This window comes from Cynoglossus semilaevis, chromosome 7 (assembly GCF_000523025.1).
Source record: "Cynoglossus semilaevis isolate Cse_v1.0 chromosome 7, Cse_v1.0, whole genome shotgun sequence".
Classification (NCBI taxonomy): domain Eukaryota; kingdom Metazoa; phylum Chordata; class Actinopteri; order Pleuronectiformes; family Cynoglossidae; genus Cynoglossus; species Cynoglossus semilaevis.
This window is the reverse complement of record NC_024313.1, coordinates 1,249,554-1,263,549: the sequence shown is the minus strand read 5'-3', so window position 1 is coordinate 1,263,549 and position 13,996 is coordinate 1,249,554. Positions and strand designations below refer to the sequence as shown.

Below are 13,996 nucleotides of genomic sequence, written 5' to 3'. Positions count from 1 at the left end.
ACACAGTCAGACCTGCACACAGTCAGACCTGCACACAGGTATACAGTCGGAGTCAAAGTAGAGTGGAAAGAAATGCACAAAAACGAGACCTCTACTTCAGATTCACACACACGTACACACTGTGGTTATTAATCAGACTAAAAGCTTTTCAGCTGCACAATGATGTCACTCTAGAATGAGTCTGATCCCTTAGGATACACTGGTCAGTACAGGTCTGTCCCACACGCACAGTCCACACACACAAATAGGTATGTGTGTGTGTATATGTACCTACATTATATGTATCGCTGTCCTCCAGCTGGTGATTGTTTTTTAACAGACATGACGTAAGCCTTTCAGGGGTGATGGGTCTTCATGAATAATGCACACACACTGACTCCAGTGCTCATGTGAAAATGTATTCCTGACCAATATTGACTCGTCCGCTTGAAACACACACACGCAAAAAACCCATGAGCAGCACTCAACCGCCGAAGCTTTCTCTAGAATGAGAGGTCGGGGATAATTAGACAGTGACGTGCCCGTCTGAGGAGGGGGTGTCAGAGGGTCGCTTCTCCCCTGGCTAATGTTTACACCTGAACACATCTTGGCAGGAGACAGAAGAGAATGTCCGAGGTTTCAATGACTGTGGGAAAAATGGAACATCTGGATTTTTCCTGCAACATCGTTGGGTTTTCATGCTGTAAACCTGTAATATATGATGAAAACATTTGAACCAGATTTGTTTTAAGCTTGTCCAGAGTTCACAGACTAAAGTCTCCCAGAGATGCCACATTAGAGTACTACAGAGTACTACAGAGTACTACAGGGTGGATTTGTCTTCCCTCTAATTATCCCGGCCTTCAGCCAACTATAGCGTGGAGACTGGTCCACATACAGTACAGAGCAGTGGAACAGGGCGGCACCGCACATACTGTGAGCTGGCTTCACTCTCCGGCTAGATCACATGATCTCCAACACTGTACGTGCCCTTCCCCCCACCCAGAGCAATACATCGAGGGGACGACAGAAGGGGGAAAAAAAGGAGGGAAACTGAGGAGAAGGAGAAGGAGGTGCAGGAGGAGGAGAGAGGGTAAAACAGAAGATGAGGGGCCCTACTTCTCTTTCCTCTCCACTCCTGCTCTCTAGAGCTTTAAGTCCTCACACGTCACGCTAACCCGAGGGCCTCCACTGAAAAGTAAGGGGTGTGTGTGCGGAGAAAGTGAGGATCTCTCTGGAGGGATATGTTCAGCAACATGTGAAGCCAGGGCTTTCCCCCCTCTCCATACAGTACTACTACTGCTACACACACACACACACGTGTGTCCGTACAGTCACAGCCAACACAAAGCCTTCTCTATGTCTGGACCCCTTCACATTTGAAATGCTAGAGCAGAGCAAGGAAGAAGAAAAAGGTCCTAAAGAAGTCTCCTGGACTGTTCACTACTTACATTAATACAAATGTGTTCAGGGTTTTTTCTTTTACTACGTGTTTGTTTACATGTACTTTTCTTTCTGTCCTTGTTCTGGAGCCATTTTGAGAGCCACCAGGTCTTGGGGTCAGGGTCTCTGGGTTTTAGTTACTCTCCTACAGAGCACCCGGGGACTAAATGATTGATGGACAGATGGCCTGGTGTGGTTGAGATGTGAAGGTCGCTGTGGGAACGCTGGGATGAGCTACAAGTAGACAAGAAACACACACGTGCACCAATTATGCCAACAAACACCGCTCCAAACCCAGTGAGGTCACAGGGAGCGTTTTCACACTTGGAGTTGCAAAATAAAAATGAAGACCGCCAGATCATGTAAACACTTTACTGTAGTCACAGTTAAACCAGTCAAACGTTAATAATTCTCCAGTTAAACGTCCAGAAGAAGAAATCTGTCTGAACAAAGATCAGCTGTTTCTGTTTCTCTGGCATGAACTTAAATGATAACCAGAGAATCAAGTCCACACACGCGAGTATGGATTTCAGTGTCATCAGGAGAAGTCCCATAATCATGTTATCTCCTGAGTTTGTCATCGTGATCGTTTGTGTAAATGATCTTTCTCTGGATCCACCCCAGTCACATGTGGGAACGTCACCAACACACCCACTCTCCACACAATGACTGGCTCTATTAGCACATGGCCTGAGTGGCACAGGCTTTGTATTGTGAGTTAAATGTCTGGACCGGGGTTTGTAATCTCATCTCTCTGTTCTCACTTGCACTGGTTTGTACTGTGTCTGGATAAATTCAGCATTCACCTGCATTTCCAGGCTTTTATTGTCATTTAAAGGCAGCGTTAACAAACAGTGCAAAGCTAGCTTGGAGTAAACAAGGACAACACCTCTGGTGGCTCAGGTCTTTTCAAATTCATCCTTCAGTACGCACACAGCCTGTCCAAGGATATGACCCCATAACCCTGCAGTCATATCCTCAGTGTACATAAATGTTTTAGACCTGACCTTCAAATACAACACTGTGCTGTTGAATTTCAGCAGAGCAGGATATGTTGAGAAAAGGTGGAAGAGTTTCGTGGCTCACCAGCTGCTCAAAGTCAGACGTAAGCTATAGGTTCGTGGGTGAAAGGTCACACAGAAAAAAAGGTTTCTTCTTTGGGTTACTGGGCCACTAGTCCAGTTCTGAACTTTCCCTCCGTCAGCTGAAGGTGGAGCTGCCCTGGCACACACAACCTTAAGAGTCGGATTTCACCAACTCTACAGTCTGGAGCTCAGACTTACGAGAGCTAATATCACTTGGACAATTATTGCATCACCTCCTATGCTTTAAAATGTTGGTATGTAACTCACATTTATTTCCAAAGGGCAAGAGTTGACCAAAACTTTGGTTTCAAGTGCATATCCATGTGCACCAGTGCGACGTACAGTAGGTCGACAGTTACTGCACACTCATTAGCTGTACAAGGACAGGCTTAGAGCAGATCTCAGCGTACCTGCTGCCGTGCTGCGCACACACCTATCTGCTGACCCTAATCGCCCTCCACTGGCTCTCCCTCATAAAACCCAGGTGTGCAAACAGAAGAGGTTTAGCTAGGTCTCATAAACCGTAACAGATAAGACAAGAACTGGGGGGAAATTAAAAAGGAGCCGTTGAGCATAGTCTTGGCTGTGACCTGGCCTATTTTGGAGAAAATCTGGAAAGTTCCTGCAGAAATACAAGATCATTTCAGGACTCGTTCTCAAAGATACTATTCCAGATAAAACTGAAGTAGTGACTTGATAAAACCTCAGTACCATGTGATCCAGTGTGGACGTAACTGTCCTACTTGTCTTTGTTGTCTGCAAACCTATAAAGCAACACTTGTGTTCCTTATGGTACCAGTATGTTGCATAGCCTTTGTAATAATATTTGAGCAGATGCAAAATGTTTGGTAATTGGTCATTTGGAAATCAAAGTCTTCTGTGCCAACCTACTCCACGTCCCACTGGTTAAACTAATGCAGTACTTACTGTGTCTGATGGAAATGCAAAAGGAAAGGTATAAAAACCGACCACACGGAGAGATGGTGTCTGAGGTTGTAATTGATCATGGATCCCAGTTTGAGCTTGGGGACCCTCAGAAAAGATGGATTTCAGCTGTATAAGACTGAGTTGACAAAGAAAAATGCCCCACTTGTAATTTTATCCCTTGCGGGTTTTCTTTGTGCCCCTGCAGTTCCAAGATCACGGACGCTAAATGAAAATCACACACGAAAAAACACACAAAACACAAAAGGCATTTTGTGTTTTGTAATTGTGCAAAACCATGCGTGCGTAAATATAATCCTGAACACAACCCTACACACACATACTGTACTTTGATGTGACCTCAGCTGCTGCCATTGGCCTCATATGTCTGTTTCATTGTTCAGTGGCTTCAGCCGGCTCAACAATGGCTCGTCTTTATCCCCCAGTTACCCACCTACACAGTTACACACTGAATACGACACATTGAAACATTGAAATCCAGTGACTGCATCTAGAGTGGGATTAGCGTTAGCGTCTGGACCTTGAGACACGACAACAATAGACTTCAGCTACTACAGTCATCTGAGGAGAACTTGAAAGGTCTGAGTCACACAAACAAAAACACAGCAGTGTTTCTGCCAAGTTTGCTGCAGGGACATTATGGGAAGTCAGGGACTATTGTGTGATTCTCAGAAACACCATTCCCTTGTTGAAATGATGCATGGAGGAGCTGAGCCAGCCACCAGTGTAATTCACACCAGAAACTTAGACGCTTTGCATGTGTGAGGCTGGCCTACAGGATTTCACAACGTCAAGAGAATCTACACAGAAAGAACAGGTGGCTCACAGGCTGGAGGACTGTACGGAAGCATTCCCAGCCCTTTTGCCTGTGAAATCTGGGAATGTTGCCTCTGATCTCAAACAGTTTCCATCCCTAACGCTGAGCGTACAGTAGTCTTTGATCTTCCTGCACAATAGACGTCACTGTGGGAATGGAGCGAAAAAAAAAACAAAACAACAACCAAAGAACACGAGCTTGCTGATTTCTCAGAGGTTTCAGAGCATTCCAAGGATTAAAAGATTATATTTCCAGGGACAACCAGATAGTGTATCATTTTCATTTTCATTTTCAACCATTGAACATTACCATTGACACTATATATTTAAAGGTGCAAAGTATTTATGTGCTAATCACACTGACCGGGTTGGAGCAATTTAGCATCAGCTCCTGCTTCCAAAATACTTAATCTAACATAATCCCTGAAACATAATCTGCTGTCATCCACATGTTTTGGCTTTAACTGAGAAGGAGGGGAGTGGAAATGGACTAAGGGTGACAGATGAAGGGAGGGAAGGAGGTGAGGAGCAAGGGGGAGGGGGTAACTGCAGGAGGAGCAGATAATACGGCTTTTCACCAAAAGTTGCAGCAGGACAGAAAAAAGTTGTGACAGAGTTTTTTTTTTCTTTCCATATTTGATTTGTCAGCAGCTCATCACCAAAACTGCTTAACACCCTTTAATCCCACCCCACAACCGACCCCCCCCCCCCACCCCCTTTTCAGCCGTCTAATGCAGATACAGTCAATCACTGCAGTCACTTCTCTGCTTTGATTTCTTTGCCACCTGCAACAAACTAACATGGGCTGAAGGACTTCCATGGCGGAGGTTGACCCATATTTGGACAGGAACAGGCGTCTGACCAAATGCTACCATAGTAACCATGGTAACCACTTTAATATAAAGAACAATGCCATCTCTCTACCCGAATACATGAACAACCAATCATATACTGTAGTGTGAAACAAGAGTTGTCAAAACACACATACAGGCTGTGTAACTGATATGTGGTTATGAGTGTGGTGATGAAGGAGGAGGAGGAAGAGGAGGAGGAGGAGGAGGTGTAGAGGCAGAGGGGCCCACTCCAGCAATGTGGTTATCTGAGAAACTGAGAATCAAGGCCAGGAGTGGAGGTATTTATGTGTGTGTGTGTGTGTGTGTGTGTGTGTGTGTGTAGACCTCGAAAAGGGAGATGCTTAGTGGCTCACTCTGTTATCAGCTGTCACCCAAATTGCAAGCACTCCCCCAAATACACACACTAGCATGGTCTCACACACATACACACACACAGACATTAAATATACACTCTCTCACACACACACACAACGTAGTTCAGATACTGATACACAGTCCTCTGGACACAGTGTAGTTTGTGTGTTTGTTGACTTTCCGTTGTGTTTATTTAAAACAGAACAGTTTCCCAGAAGCTTCACTCCTTTTCTGACCACGGTCGCGGCGTCTCAGAGCACATGACACGATTTTCCAGTCAGACGGACGTTCCTATATATTCCTCAAAACATGGAAAAGTTTTTGTTCCGTTTGACTATCTTTCTCCCCACAGAGGTCAAAGGTCAGCCTCAGCTACACTGTCACAGACCGAGACGATGAAACACATTATCATCACAAGCCTCTTCCACCTGCAGCAACACTTCTGCTGTCCTCAGTTATCTGCCCGAACCGTTACTTTCCACCGGCACCAACAGTTGGCCGAGGCCCGTCCTAATCTGATGTTGAATAAACTGCTGAGCAACTGTTTTGCTGATCCACAGCGTGAGGGTTAGCAGCCACGGCGCTGTTATCGGTGATTCAACAGGTTCTCTACAGTCGTCAGACGTGACATTTCTTCAGGCTCAGTAAGCAAATTTAAAGCTGCACCTCCAGGGAAATTCCATTTGGGATACAGGCTGTGTCACAAAATACAGCATCAGCATAAACACACAGACTCGCTGCTGCTGATAAAATGAAAATTACTAACTCTGACGCCGTGCGAGAGACACTATTCTCATTGCTGGAAACACATTTTAGTTGATACCTTAAACACACAAAAGGGCGGAGAATGTAATGTGCAATGGTTTATGGCTTTTGCTTAAATACATAAAAAGACAGATGTGAGATTTGAAGTCTCTCAATCAAAGTTTTTTTGATCGTTGTCACACGATCTTCCTTCCAATGTAAGGAAATAACAATACAAAGATTGTCTGACTCCTTTCTCTGAGCAATGCAGTGTCAAATGGGACGGATATTCCCTTTAGTGAGTTCTGGGCGTCCTCCCAGGTGGACATTCCTGGAATACCTCCAAAGGAAAGTACTCAAAGACGTTGTAATCAGATCACCTGACCACGTCAACAGACAGGTCCACCTGAAAGCACCTGATGCATTGTCTTTAACACCTGCCTTTCTTTTACCGTATATACAGATTTAGACACACAGTGTACTTGGAAAGTGTCCAACACGGGCTTAGCCAAAGATTATAAATGACCATGTGACATAAAGAGGGTCTTTTGTTTGTCCTAAACGTGGCTGTAACTTTGGTCAGAGCCTGGTGTTTACAACAGAGATGTGACAGTGGTATCAATACATTATCTAACAGTGGGCAGGAGAACAGGTAAGTGTGTGTTTTTCTAGGACACACTGCCTGCATGAGTCCTGCCCTCTTGAAACACCTCATATGAACCAATGCGGTCGACAGACGCAACACATGCCGGGCTAAATCCAGCCCACATCTCAGGCCAGTTTTCATCGTGCGAGGCACAAGTGTTTGTGTATCAGATGTTATCAAAAACTGGCCGTGTACAGGCAGCTGGTCTGTGTTTTGCTGTGTGTCATTCTGACACTGACATGCAGGTATAAAAAAAAACTCCTAAACAAATCCTTTGACCTGTCTGACCCTGGACTGATCTGCTGGAAAAGTCCACATTCTAGGACACTGAATAGGGTTAGGAATATGTTATGTTTGTATTATAAATATTTAAACATGTCTAACATGAACGTGTTGTGCAAAATGCTCCGCCACTACAAACGTGCGTTCAAAAAGACCAACCATGTTGGAGCCTAGGACAGAGATGCGCTTCGGTGAGCTTTGACTTGGCGACTGAAAGACAACGAGCGGCAGCAGGAAAGTGAAGTGAAAAGAATATAAGTGATGACACGAGCTGTGAAAGGAGTTTGGCCTTCAGCCCACAACAGGCTGTTAAAAAATTAATTTGATGATTTGAATTCATCCTGAGCGCATTGAATAATTAAGCAGAGTCTTTGAGGAGAACAGAATAGGAGGAGAGGAGACAGAGTGGAGAGGATGGAGGGAACGAGAGGTAGAAAGACAATGGAGCATATAAAAATTGAAAAGACTTCAAACATGGACAAATAAAGATGTGATTGCTTGAATGTTGCTAATACATAATGCATTATTTCAAAGAAGCCATGTGACAGAAGTCGGATCTTTATCACCGAGCACATCAAAACCCCGAGACGGTGTTTCAAATGAAAATAATGGTTTATTATATTGACCCAAGTAGCATGCATTTCATTCAGCTCCTCCGTCCAGCACGGATGATTGACAGTGGAACTGGAACAGCACCAGAGGGTTCTCCTCTGTGTAGATGTGTGGGTTCCCATAACCTCTTACACATCCTCAAACCCCTCCACTGGGAATCACAGCCAGGGGGCAGTTGTAATACACCAATTTGGAGCAAAGCTTGTTAATTTACTCCTTCAGCTCCCCCTCCTTTCTCCTCCTAGATTCTTTATGCCCCAGACCCCCTCCACTCCCCTTTTTTTATTGCTTTTTTTTTTTTTTTTTGCTTCACTTTCACTTCACTTTTTTTTTTTTTTTTTTTGCTTCACTTCCTTGGCACTTTGCCAGCTCCGTCTGAAATGCCTCCTGATGGAGAACCTGGATTTGTGCACAGAACAATCTTAGCAGCAATGTCCCCCAGCTTATCTGTCTCCTCTTAATAATATTTGTGACAGACACCAGGATCTAATCACCTCCATAAACACTCATTTAACCCCACGCTGACGGACAGCCACCACAGGACATGTGATCTGTTTTGTCAAGTCCTCTTCTTTAGTCTGCTGCGTCTGATATGAATAGTAATAACCAACAGAATCCACACTTCCAGCTAAAGGCGACTGAAGTGATATGTGATGTTGATGCAATCTTATCAGAAAGGGGAAATATCTGAAAGTCACCAAATCAAGGCAACCAAAGAAGGAGAGTTTCTGTTTTTCACAGATGAGCGATGAGTAAAAAAGGTGTGTTTAACTCTCATGATTGTGAGTCATCAAATTGTGGTTTCAGTTGCGCCTGCAAATAAATCAATTTCAACGGAACACCAGGGTTGTTTGTTTGAGGTATTCAACACCTCAGAAACCTCAGGTTGTAACCCAAGGTTAATCTGAGGAGCGGACTCCTGTTTCAGTCCCATGTACAAATAAAATGTAAATAAATAAAGACCTGCTGCAGTGACTGGGCCGTGAGCTGTGGTGATCCATCTGAACATGACCAGGCAAACGCTCCGCTAACGTCTGTGCAAGTCTGTGTGTCCGTGTGGGAATGTCAGGCAGGTCTAAAAACAAACATGGCCGAGTTTATTTGAGCTACGGAGAACTGTATGTACCATGTGTGCAAGTATGTGTGTCTGTTAAGACTTCATAGCTCTGTGTGTGTGTGTGTGTACTTGTGTGTGTGTGTACTTGTGTGGAGTATCACTGAGACAGAACTGGGTCTTGGTCTGTGATGGGCAGCTGCTGTGAAGCGGGAACCTTACAGCAGGGTTAAGTAACACGAAAACACAAGGTTCAGAACAGCCAGGAACACACACACACACACACACACAGACACACACACATTTTTCACAGCTGTTTTTTGACAACTCTGCACAGACTTCCATTAATATGTATGACCTAACCACAACCTTGTCCCTAACCCTAGCCATGAATACTTAATACCCAACCCTTATCTCCACCCAACTACAACTTAACTGAACCACCGCCTTAGGAACAAGGTTCCGACTGAAGCCTGACTCAGACTGAAGTACTGGGACATTCGTGTGATTTCTCGAGAACAAAAAGATACTTTGTTTCTGAGTTGATGATAAAGAAACACGTTTGAAGAGGAAGAGGAGGAAGATCTGATTCTAGTCAAGAACAAGTTTGTCGATGTGGACCAGGACTTGGTCCACAGTAAAGGACTGCTGCTAAAAACACACACTGACTGCAGCTAACTGATTATGTAAAAACACACGGTGGACACACAGACTCCAAGAACAACGAATATGTGTTAAAAAAATAATTTAGGATCCAGTCCTAACCCTTTGAGCACACTTTTCATCTCCTGCTGGAGCCAGACTTCACCATCTGAGCCAGAACCTGTGCTGGACAAATGCCATAAGCAGCCAGTACAAATACTTCATTAATCTGACTAATCAGTCACTACGAGACACAGACTGTACATTGATATCAGGTTAAGCCTGATCTCTTCAATACAGTCATTGTGTACAAACAAGGAAATTACTGAACACCATGCGTCTATTTAAAGAGCGTTCAGGTTTTGTTAAAGGCAGACTGAGGCAACAGTTCTCCTCAAATTATGCTCGGCTGGCCCCACCCACTTTTACCTTTGCTAATGGTTGACTAATAAAGACATGAAGTAGAATGACGTAAGTGGGAACCTGGGGAGAAACCCAGAGGGATTACTGGGATTTGCTCAGCAAATCTCCTCAACAAAGGTGCCCTGCCTGACTGTATGAAATGTTAGGTGTTCAAACCTGGCTTTGTGTGAAAGTGAAACCCTAGTCACTGACAGTCGCATGGACGATGGACAGGCATTAAAAAAGCCCCCATGTACAGGTAGTCTGTCCCGCATCAAGTTCTGGAGTCTTAATTTTCATGGATTCTTTTTAACTAAAAATCTGTGCAGAATGTGACACGTTCAGGCTCAAAATGCAGGAGGAGCTGCTCTTTAGTTAGTTTATTTGTTTTTTCACATTGGTTCCACCCTGAAGAGTAGATTCTGATATGTGGATATCACACAGTAGTGTCCACATCTTGGTTTGGCGAAAACATACAAGAGTTCAGTCAGGGTCAGGTCAAATGACAAAATTTGACTATAAAAGCAGATAAAAATGGCATGTTCTGTGTGTGTGCTGCATTCAAACTTCCCTGACAGACCCTGTGTAACACTAAACCCCTGACAGCCTGGCCCTCATGCCTGAAATTCCAAGACTAACAGCACTGCATGGTAACAGCAAACTTGGCCTTGGCTTGGTGGGCCTTCCTTATGGCTCTTTGCTGGACTGTATCACATAGCAGAACCTGAGAAGCCCTGGCAAAATCTGGTCTGTATGGTCATCACCCATAGGACCAGTCCCTAGGGGTCAGGGTGCGTGCTAATCTCTGACCTCTGACCTTCTGTGCCTTTCTTTTTTACAACACTCCATATGTCTTTTAGCTCTGTCTGCAGCAGCTCTCCTGAACTCAGTGAAACCCAGTGATTATGTAATCTCCAGTGGCATGAGCAGCAACCTTGGCAGTTACCTGCATGACCCCAGGGACCCTGCCAAGGTTTACATAACAAACAGCAAATGGGGCAAACAGGGCAATAGCTCTGTGGCTGTGGCAGCATGGCTGAAAAGGCCCGGCTGTTAGGGCTGCCTGTGTTTCCCCTTCCTGTCTCGTCTGCTGAGTGGAGTTAGTGTCATCACACTCACCTGTGTCGCTGATTAGTCTCACTCGTGTCACCTGGTGCCCTGGGTATATAAACCTCCCACACTCATTGTGCTGTTTTGTTCAGTAGCTGTTGTGTGTGTTGTACCTGTTTGCTAGGTAGTTTTTGCCTTGTCCTGTTTTGTTAATTTGCACTTTGTGAATAACGCTGCTCTCCTGGTATGGCATTTGGGTCCTGCCTGCTTCCCATGATGTCCACACTTAACACAGGCTTTATAGAAATCTACAACCTAGACAGGTGTGCACATGCACATGAAGGAGCTAGTGGTACAGGTCACACTGAACCATCATCCCTGTCCCAGTTTGAAGGATTCAGTACTCTTTATGTCACATACATGTTGTACTTCTCTACTATATGTACTACATCCTCTGTCGTTTGTGTGTAGTATTTTTAACTATTGTTTGTTTTTAACTATTGTAACATCTATTGTTTCCATTGACAATGATGATGATGTAGCTCTTTGTTTATGGAGGAGGCTAACTGTATTTCTGCTACATCCAGAATAAATCCATGTTGAGGTAACAGTGGAGAATATGGAGTCATCCAGAGAGATGAGTGGAGGACTGATTTACTAAGAAAACTAAGATAAATGTCCTACTAACTAAAGGTCTCTGATTTGAATGAGTCAAACATGTTGAGACATGTCCCTCAGCTGTGTCCAACAGCCACGACATGTTAGATCACCGCATCCTTGTCAAGTGTTGAGTAGTTTTATTGAACATGCTTTTTTAAATTATAAATATTTCCAACCAAACTTGGACAGAAAGCAGTGAAAAAGATTAAAGTTTGAAAAGTGTTTTCAGATCTAGCTCTGTGGGATTTTTCCCCCTTTCTCATGACTGAAAGGAAGCAGATTTCTATCATGAGACAAGGCAGAAAAGCAGGTTGGGACCTGATGAGAAAGACACCTCTCTCCCCCTGAAATTCTGCAAAAAAAAGAAATTCCCAGATGAAAGCTGTTTAGACTGAAATGGAAGTTCTGTTGCTCTCAAAATAAAAAAAATAAAGTTTTTCTCAGAACTTTTTAACTTACTTTGACAATTATAGCTTTTCTAGTTCACTCCTCTCTTTAAGAAGTTGGATTTGATTTATTAACATGTTTTTGGGGAAGTCCATATTTTGGGCTCGACTTGGTTCTAGCCCATGTCATGTAAAGTCACGTCCTCATTCAGTGCAAGGAGACTAAGTGGATTTAATGGTAAAGGTTATTTTGCTTGCATTTGGAAAGGCTGCGTTGGGATTAGCTGCTGTTCAGTAAACTGTCTTATGTAACTGCCTCTCTCTGTGAACATCTTAAACCAGGTTGCGTCACTCAAACTGGGCCAGTGTGTTTCCTGACAAACCGGTTACAACGCTTCTGTTTGCTCTAATTCCAAACATGTGACTGCAGCTGTGGCCTCAGAGGAATATTGTGTGCAAGTCATCAGGAGTCGAGGAGGCAAAACCAAATACAATGGCCACTCATCTGACATGAACTGGGGGAAGTCGAAATGTTCGGAGATATGTCGGGGTTTTTTTTTTTTCACAAAATTATTATACAAAGATACAAAGGCCAGTTCTCTGTTTATTCCTCTGTGAGTCGAAACTACTCAGCGTCAACCAGTCATGCACAGCGTGGTCTATTTTTGCATGATTCAGTCAATTTAAAAAAAAAAAACGTTTTCAATGAATGTCCCCAAACATTATGCTGATGAAGGAGAGTAATGGTCTCAAATGACCCCTGTTGTGATCATTTTCCCTCACGTTGACAACGTTTTCAGACTGGCATGTAATCTCCCTGAGGGATGATAACGAGAGCTTTAATGAGAGCCAGGCTTTTTAAATGAAAGCTCATAAAAACGGGCCTGCAGTGGCATGGATGGATGTGCAGGAGTGTGTGTGTGTGTGTGCAGGAGTGTGTGTGTGTGTGCAGGCTGATGTGAGTTTGTATACAACAAGCCACATGCGTTTTGTTTTTGTTTTGATGAGGGGGGGGGGGGGCTGTTCTTACCTTCCAGCCTGCGGAGCTGTTGCTGTCGCCTTTGTCTTTGAAGTACGGGATGTTTCGCACCATCCAGTCGTAAATTTGGGACAGTGTCAGTCTCTGCTCTGGTGAGCTCTCGATGGCTTTGGTAATCAGGTCTGCGTACGACTGGTTCCCCCATGCGTTCCGACGGGACGACGCCTTCCTCGGGGTCTGCTGAGCGGCCAGGCTGCTGGGAGTCAGTGCGCCTATGGTGGCCGGCGGAGAGTGCGAGGAGCGCGGGGAGCCTCCGCTCTCCTGGCCGGGAGAGGACAGCGAGCCGTCCGCAGCGCCGGGGCTGTTGCTGCTCTGGTCCTCGATCGCCACACCGGAGCCGTCGATGCCGACCGTAGGGGTGGTGGCACCGTCCTCTTCATCGTCCTCCTCCTCGGGGATTATATCGGTGTCGTTGCTCTCCGGTTTCGCGGAGCTCGACTCAGGTCGCGGCAGCGGCCAGGTGCACGACCTCGGCCGCTTCTGGGGCTCGAAGTCCGGGTCGATGGCCACGTCCAAGTCCGCCACTGGGTCGGCCAGCGCAGCCCGAGCCATGGTGCCCTGCTGCAGTCACGCACGCTTAGGCTGCTTCGATTATCGACTGAAGTTAACAGACAAGAAAGGAATAGCTGTCAAAGTCGCGTCCCATGAATGCGCGCTGCCTTCCTTTGTTGCTATTCCACAGCAGCAGCGACGTCCCAGCCGAGTTATTGCTATAAACAGCTGTAAAACACACACACACACACACGCGCGCGTTAGAGCAATAAGAAAACCCAAAGACTATGTTGTAGCCGAAGTAAAACGCAACATAACGGGCAAAGCAGGCGAAAGCTGAGTGAACTGGAACCTGTGACTGTCAACAGCAACAAAGTCCTAAAGGAATAAGAAAACTCAGCGTCATGTCTTTAGAATAAAGGACAAAAGCAGTTGTGCTGCAAAGACGCGAGTCTTTATCTTTACAAGGTGAATCAATGAAGGAGAAAATACTCCAGTCTCATCAATGAAG

General features: G+C 44.9%; 1 protein-coding gene across 5 annotated transcripts in view; it reads right to left on the bottom strand.

Annotated features, from left to right (window-relative positions):
• foxo3b (forkhead box O3b) overlaps window positions 1–13,996 on the bottom strand; it is a 38,514-nt gene that overhangs the window by 24,198 nt on the left and 320 nt on the right. The window contains exons 2-3 of one of the 5 annotated variants that reach the window (XM_025056704.1): window positions 13,838–13,863; window positions 12,985–13,591 (exon numbers count right to left, since the gene is read on the bottom strand). In XM_025056704.1, the coding sequence (XP_024912472.1) occupies window positions 12,985–13,545 (561 nt within the window). In that variant the 5' untranslated portion in view covers window positions 13,546–13,591; window positions 13,838–13,863. The other 4 variants (XM_025056703.1, XM_008312673.3, XM_008312672.3 and 1 more) reach the window with 4 other exon arrangements.